The sequence below is a fragment of the Cetorhinus maximus genome, chromosome 17 (assembly GCF_964194155.1).
Source record: "Cetorhinus maximus chromosome 17, sCetMax3.hap1.1, whole genome shotgun sequence".
Lineage (NCBI taxonomy): Eukaryota > Metazoa > Chordata > Chondrichthyes > Lamniformes > Cetorhinidae > Cetorhinus > Cetorhinus maximus.
The window spans coordinates 57,534,144-57,547,762 of record NC_135895.1 but is presented as its reverse complement, the minus strand read 5'-3'; the positions used below and the strand labels follow the sequence as shown (position 1 = coordinate 57,547,762).

The following is a 13,619-nucleotide window of genomic DNA, read 5'->3' as shown; positions in this document are numbered from 1 at the left end:
GTCATCAGCCACGACCTCTGTGGGTAGCCCTTGTCCCCTTCTGTGGTCCCTGGAAGACACAGGGATCTGTGACTGACTGAGGATGTAGGTGTCGTGCACACTCCCTGGAAACCGTGCGCAGACCTGCGGGATTTGTTTCTGGTGGTCGCATACCAGCTGTACGTTCAGTGAGTGGAACCCTTTGTGGTTGATGAAGTCCACCGTCTGTAGCGACGGAGACCTGAGTACCACATGAGTGCAGTCAATCACACCCTCCACCTGTGGGAATCCCGAGATCCAGGTGAATCCAACGGCCCTTGCATCCTGGCTGTCATGGTCCCGGGCGAAATGCACAAAGTTGTGTGCCATGGAGAAGATGGCACCCGTGACGTCATAGATGCATTTGTGGATGGTGGCTTGTGAAATCCCACGGAGGTCACATGTGAAGCCCTGAAAGGAGCCACTGGCATAAAAATTGGGCGCCGCAGTCACTTTCACAGCCACTGGCACTGGATGCCTTTCATGTCATCTTGGCGCCAAGCCTTGCAGTAAGCGGCAGATATGAGCGACCAGTTCCCTAGACATGCGCAGTCATCGGCAACACTGGTTCTCAGCCATCTGCAGGAATGACAGGCAGTGTCTATAGACCCTGTGTGTCGCTAGGCGCCGACCAGCCACGGCTCGCTGTCACTCCTGGGCAGCGTGTGCGCAAGGCCCAGCAGCCCCTTCTTCATAAGGTTGCTGCTCCTGCCTTTGCGCAGCCAGGAGCCACACTCGCTCTCTCCTCTGTCTTCCACGGTCTCTGTAGGCCATCAGGCTTACAGCTAGGTCATCAGGATCCACGATTCTGACGTGGTCCTCCTGTGGCATGAAAGAGAGACAGACGTGGTTAGTATGGCTGTACTTAGTAGCTTTCCTGACCCTGTGTGATGGCCCCTTAGTGCTTCCTGGAGAATGCTGGCCATCCCTCGGATGGTCATAGATGAGTGCACTGCATGGCTGCCCTGTCAACCTGCGACATGTGGGAGAGACAGCTCCTAACTGGGATGCTGAGATTACAAGGGGCTGTGAGCGCCTCCAGCAGTGACTGCTACATGGCCAGCATTGGCGAGGAGATTGTACAACTTGTGCAATCCCACTGCTCTTCGGTCCAGTAAAGTGGTCATGGACTCACGGTCTGTGCCGGGGGTGGGGGTGGGGGTGGGGGCGGTGGGTGATAGTGGGGTGGGGTTGTAAGGTCTGGAACACTTGGTGGCACTTTGGTGCCTCCGTGTTGCTTATGTGGGCAGGCAGTCTAGGAGCCTGACCCCAATCATATCACTGTGGCTGTGCCTGGACTGTCTCAGTTGCAGAGGAATGGTCAGTTTATACAGGTGCCCCGCTACGTGGCCACTTCCCTCACCTACCCTGCCCCCACCTCAATTTCTTGTGCATGGGATCCAATGCCAGGGCAGCAGTCCCCCCCTCCCCCCACCGACAACAGTCACCTCCGCAGCTGGGCAGCAGTTTCCCCCGGACACCCCCCTGACAACAGTTGTCTCCGCAGCTGGGCAGCAGTTTCCTCCGGACAACCCCCGACAACAGTTGTCTCCATGGCACGACGGCACTTCACCCAGGCCCCCTGACTCCCCTGAAGCCTGCAGAGCAAAGGTGAACCTGGCGAGCTCTGCAGAACGATGCTGTTCACTCACCTCCAGTTCCCCCAAAGTGAAGGCCGCCAAGTTTACGTTGCCTGTGCACTGTTGTGAAACATGTCGCTGTGCTTTCCCGACGACGTGGACAGACAATCCGGTGGGGGTCCAAGAGCCTGGCACGATGGCCTCTTAATGATATGCTGATGTATTACAATGAGCTCCCTGACGACCGTTGGCAGGCTGTCGGCGGGCTGAGCGGACGATCACGATCTGCCTTCCTTCCATTGTGAAACTGATCGCGCATCAAAATGTCCGTGCACGCCACCTATTACGCCCGCTACCAGCAGGCATGGAAAGTTCCTCTCATAAAGTAAGATGAAGCAGAGAAAGTGTGCATTTGACAAATTTCAGGTGGGTAATGCAACTGAGAACTAGGCTGAATATAAAGTTCAGAAGGGAATTGAAATAACATTAAGATAAACAAAGAGAGAATATGAGAAAAGATAGAAGCTAACATAGAAGTTAAACCAAAAGTCTTCTGTAGATATATAGAGGGGTGGTAAAAGGAGGATTGGGCTGAATATGGACCTGAAAGGGGATTTACGGATGGAGGCAGGCTGAGGTACTGATTCAGTACTTTGCACCTACTTTTACCAAGGGCATAGATGCTACCCAAGTCATGGTGAAAGAGAAGATAGTTGAGACACTTGATTGGCTTAAAATTCATTAAGGGGAGGCATTTTCATAAGGCTAGCTGTACTTAAAGTTGATGAGGCACTAGGACCAGATGAGGAGCATCCAAAGATACTGAGGGATTGAGAGTGGAAATTGTGGAGGCATTGGCCGTAATTTTCCAATCCATCTTAGTTACAGCGATGATGCCAAAGGACTGGAGAATTGCAAGTGTTACACTATTGCTCAAAATAGGGTGTAAGTATAAGCCCAGCAATTATAGGCCAGTAAATTTAATCTCAGTGGTGGACAAGCTTTTAGAAATGATAATTCAGGGTAAAATTAATAGTCACTTGGGATAATTCAGGCTAATTAAGAAAAGCCACTGCAGATTTGTTACACAAATTGTGTGTAACTAATTTGCTGGAGTTTTTTGATGAGGTGGATGAGGTTAATGCAGTTGATGAGGTGTACATGGACTTCCAAAAGTCTTTGCTATAGAGCCACACAACAGACTTGTGAGCAAAATTAGGGCTCATGGAATAAAAAGGATAATAGCAACATGCAAATGAAATGGGTGAGTGGCAGGCAATAGAAAGTAGTGGTGAACGGTTGCTTTCCTGACTGGGGGAAGGTTTATTTTGGGGTTCCCCAGGGTCAGTGTTATGACTCCTGCTCTTCTTGATAAAAATCAGTGACCTAGACTTTGGTGTACAGGGCACAATTTCCAAATTTGCAGATGGTTCAAGATGTGGAAGTATTGTGAACTGTAAGGATGAAAGCATGAAACATCAAAGGGACATAAACAGGTTGGAGGAATGGTAAGACAAATGGCAGATTAAATTTAATGCAGAGAAGTGTGAAGTGATTTCCTTTGGTAGGAAGAATGGGAAGAGGCAATGTAAAATAAAGGGTACAATTCTAAATGGGGTGCAAAAGGGATATATGTGTACAAATTATTGAAGTTGTCAGGACTGGTTGAGAATGTGGTTAAAAAAGCATAAAGAATCCTGGGCTTTATAAATAGGGGCATAGAGTACAGAAGCAAGGAAGTTGTGATAAACCTGTATAAAACACTGGTTTGGCCTCAAATGGAGCATTGTGTCGAATTCTAAGCCCTACACCTTAGGAAGGATGAGAAGGCATTAGAGAGGGTGCAGAAAAGATTCATGAGAATGATTCCAGGGATGAAGAACTTCAGTTACATAGATAGATTGGGAAGTTGTGACTATTCTCCTTGGAGAAGAGAAGTATGAGAAGAGATTTGATAGAGCTATTCAAAATTATGAGTGGTCTGGTCAGAGTAGATAGAGAGAAACTGTTCCCATTGTTGGAAGAATTGAGAGTAAGAGGACACCAATTTAAGTTGATAGGCAAAAGGGAAACCCTTCTTACCCAGTGAGTGGTTAGGATCTGGAATCCATTGTCTGAGATTATGGCAGTGGCAGATTCAATCATGGTTTTAAAAAGAGAATTAGATTATTATCTGAAGAGGAAAAAATTGCAAGGTTATGAGAAAAATATGGGGGAGTGGCACTCAGTGAATTGTTCTTGCAGAAAGCCAGCACAGACATGACAGACCAAATGGCATTCTTCTCTGCTGTGAGTAATCTATGATTCTGAGTCTAGCTATGCATTTAAATTGGTTGGAAGGTGCACAAATGGAAAGAAAAAGCTTATTAAAACAGTGCCATCTGTTGGTTTAGTATCATTTTTCTAAGTACAGATTACAAAATGCTTTTGCAGTATTTGCAGGGCTGCTACACATTGTATGTTCACTCTTGCATTGGTGCTACCCCATTGAGACATTGTGCAAAGTACACTGGCAATCTTTCAACTCTATGACACATGCACATCCATATCTTTGTTGCTGCAGGACCACTTTATTACAGCAAAAAATATGTTTGTAATGCCATACATAAATCTTACAAGTTAGGCCCACCAGGCATCCTCCCAACTTTAGCTACTTGTATGATGTATGTTCATGGACTTACACAGGTGACAGTGGCTGGTTTTTTAAGACACGGGGTTGGATTTTCATCCTCAAGGCAGGTAGCAAGAGTCAGGATAACTCCCAGCTCGGCCCACCCATCTTTGGAGGAAGTGCCCACAAGGACAGGACTTTCGTTGTAGGGGTAGGGGTGGGGTCAGGTGCGGGCTGCCGTCAGACCAGCCGACCTGGGAAAATGTTTGGAGGGGGCTGCCGGATGCAGAGACGGGCTGTTTAAAAGGAAATTTCTTCCCAGTTATAACAAAATCAAAGGGCTTGCCAGCTGTCACCTCTCACACCCCCTCACCTCCCACATATTCTTCATGCCCCATCCATGCCACCTCATACCCCCTCACCTACCACCATGGACTCTCATGCCCACCATGCCAAGTTATGCTCTCAAATAACCCCTATGGATCTTCATACCCCCTAAGCCTAGGTATGCCCCCAAACAACCCCACGGTCCCTCATGCCCCTATGCCAAGCTATGCCCCCACCCACCCCCTATGGCCCCTCATGCCCCCATGCCTAGAACCCATGCCCATTCAACCGCTATACACTGTCTAAAAGCAATGCTATAGTGACATTAGGCTGTGTAAAAAATTTTTTAAAACAATCAATTCATTGATAACTTCCCATTTTCTTAAAAAAAGCTCCTTTTTACTACAGCTCAATAAAAGTGTCAATCATTCAGACCCTTTACCAATAGCAGAAACTGCAAGCACTTGAAACCCCTTTATCTTGCACAAATAAATATTGTGAAGTTTACAGCATAGATCAGAGAACCAGAGCTTTCAATCAATCAATGTTTTCCCTGGAGCTCAGGTGTTTCAACAGGCTAATGGATTTCTGGGCTCTCAGCCAAGAATACATAGGGTGGAATTTTATGACTGTGGGATTTTAGAGTCCCGCTGAAGTCAATGGAGTTTAGAATGGCTTGCCGCATTTTACGGCCCCGTCCCAGCTGCGATAGGGCCGTAAAATTCCGGCCATAATGTAACATTGAAAGTGGAAGGTCATCAATGAATGACTTTTTAACGCATTTTCTTTTACACATCCTACTGTCATGATGGTGTTCATTCCTTCCTTACAGTGTATAGTGTGTGAATGGGCATGGAAGTGCCATGGCTTGGCATGAGGGCATGAGGGGCCTTTGAGGTTGTTGGTGGGGCCATACCTTGGCATGGGGAACTTGAGGGGCTATAGGGGGTGGCTGGGGACACACTTTGACTTGGGGTGTGGGGGCATGAGGAGGATCTTTTGAACTTATCTTTCAAAAAGTTCCTTCATGCAGACTATTGTTCATGACATCTCTGAGGTGCCATGAACCACAACTCTTTGAAAAGCTGGCCCAACCCCATGAAAATTGCAGAGGACTAGAACATACCTATCCTGGCAATTGAGCCGGCCAATTCAGGAGTGCAGGCTGCAGGCTCGCAGCCCAAACTAGCCCATGCCCTTAAAAGGCACTCCCTAGAATCAAAAACCCTGGGAATGTAGTCGGAAATCCAGGAATTGGGGCCCATCCGCTATTTTTAAAGAGCTCCCAAGTCATCCTAACTCTGACAAAATTTAGCCCATGGTCTCTGCTATTCTAGATTAAGTTGTAGAGGTTGCAGGATTCGATCACCTGTTTCTACAAAGATCACTGGACATAAGAGAGCATCAGGAGAATGGCAGGAGAAGACATGGGTTATGGAGGTATTTCTCTTAATGATGCCACACCCATCCCTCCCAGCCACCACTCACTCAAATGATTCACTCTATGCCAGATAGCATGCAGGACTGGGCAGCCATCAAAGCATTACATGTAATGCTGGCAGACTGACACAACCAGAATACAGAGCTTCAACAATCTCGTTGATGCCTAATGCCTGTTTCTACACAAATCTCTGAATATACTAAGGGTATGCCCATCAGAAGGGGAATGACAGGAGCTGGCATGAATGATGGAGATATCTCCTAGGGTGACACCAAAAGTCATCCTGCCCCATCTCACATGAATAAAGATATGTCACCACTGCAGTGTTAGTTGTGTCAGCAGCAATTATAGTGCTATCACATGATCCAGCACTGGACCACTTCTTTCCCAAGAGGTATGCATTGACACACAGCAGCTCGCCATCATGTTCTTTTCTTACTGAGGAATAACTGAGTCAGATCACTAGGTTAGGGAATAAAAGACACATACCATATATTTGCATAAAGAGAATGCACTAGAAGAAGACACGCTGAGCACATGTGTACTAGGGGAAATAAAATTAATTGCTATTTTCTTTGAACTGTGACCTGACCCTTCACTTGGAATGGAGTGCAATAAGATAGTAGAAAAATAAATGGATTGCGATGCATGACAGTTGTGATGCAGGGCAGAGAGTAATGTAATAACAGTACATATTGGTCCGCTTTATTAGGGACATAATTTATATATTTATTTGTGTGTGTGTGTGTGTGCGTCTACATATATACAGATATTTATGAGTGTGTGTGCGTGTATATATGTATTATATAAATATTATAAATATATATTTATTTCTCTACTGTGTATGTATATAGACAAAATCAATTGTGAATTTAGTAGAAAAGACAGTTAAGCACTTACTAAATACTTAAGAATTTGTCAGTTATGAGTTACTGAATTGTTATCTCTTCTGCCCTCAAGGAATATTGAAAAAACTCACAACATTGAAGGTGGATGACAACCAGCTTAACATTTTACCCAATGCAATTGGAGGGTAAGTAGATGAGGACAAGATCAGGCTCTGTTGTGATGCCCTGTAGGCAAATGTTTTACTGATACTCAGATAAAACCAAAACACTGCAGACACTGGAAATCTGAAATAAAAACAGAAGATAAACACTGAAATAAAAACAGAGTTAACATTTTGAGTCGAATATGACTCTATTCCTGAAGGAGTGTTATGTTCGACTCGAAACGTTAGCGGTGTTTCTCTCTCTATAGATGCTGCCAGAGCTGTTGAGTATTTCCAGCACTTTCTATCTTACTCATACTTACTGTTTAAGTTGATGTATGAAGAATGGGCCCTTGGATAAAATACCTGAGCACTGGAAATGGCTTGACCCCAGTATTCCAGGTCTACTGTAAATGGTTAGGGTTAAATTACTGTACCTATGTGCCCCAATTCTTCAAATTTGATCCCCAGTGTCATGAAAGCAGAGCAGAACCATGACTTAAATTTAAGTGAAGTAAATTAAGTGTGATGATAAGGGCTTGATTTTTCTGTTAGGTTGAATTTTTTTTCAGTACAATTCATCAAATATTGGCTAAACCAGGTAAAATACCACAGAATTGCAAGTGCAAATTACGTTTAATGCAAATCGAGTTTCTCGATTCTCTTAATTGTTAGTTTAAAAAACATTACGCTAAAAGCCAACCTGACCCACAAAACTGTGTAGGCTGTCAGGGTGAATTAATCACTGTTGGAAGTTTCCACTAATTATGTTGGTTTTCAGAACGTTGAGGCTGTTAAGACCAAGCTGCTTCTTTTGGTCAAGGACATTAATAGGCATTTTTAAAAGCTTTTAAGTATTTTTTAAAAAAATATACTCAGAAACTGATTGCTACATCCCAAAGCAACTAGCAAATGGTTCCGCAGCATATTTAAAAGGCATTTTCAGTTATTTAAAATCACATTACTCACAGGTGGGGGATTAGATACTGTGATTAAAATGTCTATTTTTCTATTTAATCCTTTTTCAATTGTATTAATCAAACTGTACCGAGCTAAAGACTCTTAAATATATCAAAAATGTTTTTCTTTTTAAAATTATGGTCTAAAACCCTGCCCAGTTGTGTTGGTTCATTGCAGATTTTATGTTAAGCGATATACAAGAGCGTTCAGAAATTTGAGAGGAAAAATATACTTGTCAAAACTAGCTCAATTTGCACCCAAAATGCCAATTGCACGCAAAGCAGAAACTCTACCCTATTGTCTTAAGTTGTGTGCCTCAATCATTTGGATTTTGCAGCCAATGTTGGACTCCAAGAGCAGTTTAATTATGTTTTACTCTCTGTACCATACCAGTCTTTCTGTCTTGGAGGAGTTTGACTGTAGTTGTAATGAACTTGAGTCTCTTCCTCATACCATTGGATACCTGCACAACCTCCGAACCTTTGCAGCTGATGAAAACTTCCTGATAGAGCTTCCCAGAGAGGTGAGCTGCCTTTGTATAGCTGTACAATTTTAATAAATCATTATTAAACACAGCTTGTATTAGAAATAACCTTTAAGAACTAAATCCTTTCTTCTGTTTTCAAAAATACTACAAGCATTCTAAATTAAAATAAATTTGACAATAAAGAATTATTTAAATTGTTATTTTGGTGAAAAGTTGCTCAATCAAAGCAGTGATTTTCTGCTTTAGCATTCTTGCCAATAACTAGGGGTATAGGCTATACCCTTCCCTGGACCAGCTATCTAACCCTTGTGGTTCAGAGGTCTACTCTGGATATCAGTGACTCAATGTACATTCTAATTGTGTTACAAGCAATACTTTTATTAACTTAAATCCCTTAGCGTATAAATCAATATCAATGCAAAAATACTGATATAAATATCGACCGATGTACACTCACAAACCGGATGCTTGGTTTCTTAAGAGACAGGCAAGATCGGGTGGTCAAACTGTCCTGTTCTATAACTCACATTAATAGCTGACCAGGCTATCCTCTCTTCCAACTGCAGCCACAAATCTCCTGCACATCCGGTTCTAATACCCTTCTATCAGACCTGCACCTTACATTTTCACTGATGTTGCTTTCTCATTGGCACAGTGCTTTCAATTTGAAGTTACTCCTGAATGAGCTGATGGGTCCTTGGGGTCATCACAACTGCCCACATCTTGATTGCAGCATTCAAACCATGCTGGGCTGGTCCTTTATTCCAGGGTTCTGTAGGTGCAGTTCGACTCATTTCGGCCTTAATGTCTGGGCATGTTCTCGCTCTTCTGGTCATTGTCCACAAACTAACCCTCTTCCCATCAGCTCTCGGTCTACCAAGCAACCATTTTGTGTTATATTAAAAATACATTGTTCAATCTTTAATACTATGTTTGGTATGACTTCTACAAAGAAAACCACAGTATCACAGTATCTTTACAGTGCAGAAGGAAGCCATTTGGCCCATCGAGCCTGCACTGGGTCTCTGAAAGAATATTCCACCTAGACCCACTCCCCTGCCTTATCCCCGTAACCTCGCACATTCTTTCATTTCAGATAGCAATCCAATGCCCTTTTGAATACCTCGATCGAACCTGCCTCCACTACCCTTTCAGGAAGTTTGTTCCAGGCTCCAACCACCCTCTGTGTGAAAAAGAATGTTGTCACATCACAGGAATTATGGGATTAAAATTCCACTTGGTTGGCTGTGGGTGTGCAATTTCTGACATGTGCCCTGTGGGCATAAAAGTGTTAATAAAAGTGTTAATAAGCCTGGCAACAGCAACCTATACATTATTGTTTAAACAACAGATATCCTTTTGTCAATTATTTTGAATCTGTGCCCTCTAATTCTTGATGTTCTCTTGAGTGGGAACAGTTTCTCACTACCGACACTGTCCATACCCCTCAGGATCTTGAAGATGTCTATCAAGTCTCCTCTCAGCCCTCACATCCTTCCTCAAGTATGGCACCCAGAACTGGATGCAGTACTCCAGATGAGGCCTAACTAGTGTCTTATATGAGTTCAACATGACCTCCTTACTCTTGTACTCAATGTCCCTATTAATAAAGCCTAATGCTTTATTAACTGCTCTCTCAACATGCCCTACCATCTCCAATGACCTATGTGCGTGTACACTGTGGTCTCTCTGTTTCTGCACCTCCTTTAGAGGCTCTCCCTTAATTTTGTTGTTTAAACAACAGATAGTATCGTTTAGTTGTCAGTAAATGAAGAGAATAACATCTGTAACTTACCATTGACTTTCACAATATCAAGATAGAACAAGATCATGATGAAATTGTCAGAATGGAACGTGTCCAGCATTTGCTATTGCAGATACAGATATTGATATTGTCTCACCATATTTTTCCTATCAAATGAATCACCTCACACTTCTCTGCATTGAACTTCATCTGCCAGTTGTCTGCCCAATCCACCAACATGTCTATGTACTTTTGAAGTTCAAGACTATCACCATCACAGTTGACAACATTTCCAATCTCCGTATCATCTGCAAATTTTGAAATCATGCCCTGCACACCACAGTCTAGGTCGTTAATATATATCAGGAAGAGCAAGGGTCCCAACACTGACCAGCACATAAATTGTTTCAAAAATGTAGATCAAAGAAACAAACTACAAAAATGGCAATATCAATATCTGCAATAGCAAATGCTGGACACATTCCATTCTGACAATTTCATCATGATCTTGTTCTATCTCGATATTGCAAAAGTCAGTAGTAAGTTACATATGTTATTCTCTTCATTTACTGACAACTAAACCATACTATCTGTTGTTTAAACAACAATGTATAGGTTGCTGTTGCCAGGCTTATTAACACTTTTATGCCCACAGGGCACATGTCAGAAATTGCACACCCACAGCCAACCAAGTGGAATTTTAATCCCATAATTCCTGAAGTGTTTGAGGTTAATGTTACATCTTGATTCCTAGTCAGTTATATAGACAACATTTTGTTATGTAACATTTTAAAGCTTCCTCCACCATCTCCTATTCTTATTCATTCTTCTCCAGTACCTAAAATCTTTGGACCTCTAACCTTACTAGTCTTCCCATCATCCTGCAATCTGCGGGCTTTGAAAAACCCAAACTGGGTATCACAATTTTATTATTGAGTGTCAGCCATGGCCCAACTGGTGGCACTCTTGCCTTTGTGTCACAAGGTTCTGGGTTCAAGTCCCACTCTAGGGCTTGAGCACAAATTTCATGGCTGATGCTCCAGCACAGGCCTGAGGGAGTGCTGTGCTGCTGAACGTGCTGTCTTTCAGGTGAGATGTTAAAACAACATCCCAAAAGCCTGTTTGGATTGGATGTAAAAGATCCCATAAGACTATTTTAAAGAAGAGCAAGAGAGTTATCCCTAGTGTCATGGTCAATATTTATCCTTCAATCAACATCACAAAAGAACATTAATGCTTTCCTGTTTGTTGGAGATTGCTGTGCGCAACTTGGCTGCCATGTTTCGAACATTACAACAATGATGACGCTTCAAAAGCATTTTATTGGCTGTAAAGCACTTTGGGGTGTCTGGTACATGAAAAGCACTATATAATTGCAAGTCTTTCTTTTTTTTCACTTTTCTCTTGACTTTTCTCTAATCTGCATCCTCTATGTTCAACTTGAATGGTCCTATGTACTATAGGGGCAGGATATTGAGGTCGGCGAGCGGGGGGCGGGGCTGGCTCAACGACACATAAAATGATGCGGGATGATGTCAGGTGGAACTCCCAACGTCACCCGTGTCATTTCAATTTTCAGGTCGGCGGGGGCTCAGCAGAATCAGCCATGCGCCCACCAATCTGTCAACGGCCAATTAAGGCCATTTAAAAAGTAATTACACTAGTTAATGGACCTGCCCATCCAAACTTAAGATTGGCGGGCAGGCCAGGAAACCTGGCGGGCTTCAGAAAAAGCATGAAACCTCATCCACGGGAGGGATGAGGTTTCATATAGGTTTTTAAAAACTTAATAAAAGTTTAATTAAAAGTGATAGACATGTCCCAACTCATATGACAGTGTCACATGAGGGGACATATCAGGGAAATTTTATTTCTCCACATTTACCATTTTTAAATTTGGTGCCAATCTCCCTGAGGCAGCACTTAGCCTCAGGGAGATGAGTACACTCTTTCGCGTACATGCACGCGAAAGAGTGCACTCCCGGCTTAGGGAATCACCCCCCGCCCGCGCAGGGAGCGCATAGCGCTTTCTGGCGGACGTCACGCTGGGCGGGCCTTAATTGGCTCACCCACATAAAATGGCAACACGCCCCCAATCGGGGGCACCGATCGGAGGCGCGCCTGCTCCTGAACTTCCCCCCCAACGGGGGGAAAATTTTTCCCTCGATGTTAGCCCTTCACTAAGATATTTCTCATTAAATGTATACATTATCATATATTTTGCATATATATTAGCAACTCCTTAAAATTTGAGCAACCTAAATCCTCCCTAAAACACTCAGGCTTGTAACATACAATAAACAAGAATTGGCTCTCCTAAATAATAATTGTCCTTAAAGTCTAGCTCAGAAATCTGCTGATTTTTAAAATTCAAAAGAAACAAAATGTCTAAAAATAAAAATTCAGAAATGAATATTTAAGTTTGGTGGGACTTTAGAATTTTATATTAATAATAAAACAATCACAAGTATGCACACTTTGTTTTGTGTGCCCATATAATAATTACACCAGGTAGGCAATGTGAATCTAGGCTCCTGCTAGCTCCATTCTAAATGGGCTCCTCGGAAATCCACAGGAGTAGCCCGGGAAGAATTTTCACACTATTTCCCTTCCGCATTGTGGGGATGTCCATGGCCTTCATTTGTAATCCCTCCATGATAGCAAAGTCAGGTTTGGAAAGTGGCCATGCTGCTAACCAATGATGTGAACTTATTTCCAACCACCCCCATGGCGCTGGATATTTACCATAAAGGATAAGTTTCAGTCTGCTTGACTAGAAAGTGAGGGGGAAATTTTAACCTGGGGAGCATGTGGGGCAGAATTTTCAGGCTGGCGTGCAGGCGTGCACCCGACCTACTCAAGCGTAAAATAGCATGTGATAATGTCGGACAAGCTTCCCAATGTCATCCCGCGCTCCCGCAACATTTTGGTCAGCGGGCGCATGCAAAAGTCGGAAGCACGCCAACTGACAATTAAGAGGGAAATTATTTAAAGTTGTAATTGTCCCCGATTTGTTGCGGTCTGCCCAACCTCATGGTTGGCGGACAGGCGAATCAGCCAGTCGGCCTTTGTATTTTTAATGAAACCTCACCCAAGGGTGGGATGAGGTTTCCGTTATTAAATTTAAAAATAAAAATCTATGGACAGAATGTTTATAATGTACATGTTTAGGTGAGTGTTTGTAATGCTTGGACATGTTTGTTCTGATTTTAAAATCTTTATTTAATACTTTTGAAGTCTTCAGCTCTCTGAGGCAGCTCCCTGCCTTCAGGGAGCTTTCATTCAGCCCTCACCCACACTTAGATCAGGGCCCACCCTCCTCCGGCCCCCAACCCGGCAGCGCTGAGCATTTCAATGCACGCTTTACGCTGGCTGGCCGTTAATTTGCCGGCCAGTGTGAAATTGCAGTGGGGGGCTGGTCGTGGTCGGTAGTCCGTTCCCTGGCCACATCCAGACACGG

At 43.5% G+C, this 13,619-nt stretch overlaps 1 protein-coding gene across 1 annotated transcript in view; it reads left to right on the top strand.

Annotated features, from left to right (window-relative positions):
* lrrc7 (leucine rich repeat containing 7) overlaps positions 1–13,619 on the top strand; it is a 331,365-nt gene that overhangs the window by 160,517 nt on the left and 157,229 nt on the right. Inside the window, exons 11-12 of the mRNA XM_078561876.1 lie at positions 6,938–7,010; positions 8,322–8,451. Coding sequence (XP_078418002.1) covers positions 6,938–7,010; positions 8,322–8,451 — 203 coding nt within the window. The remainder of the gene's footprint in view (positions 1–6,937; positions 7,011–8,321; positions 8,452–13,619) is intronic.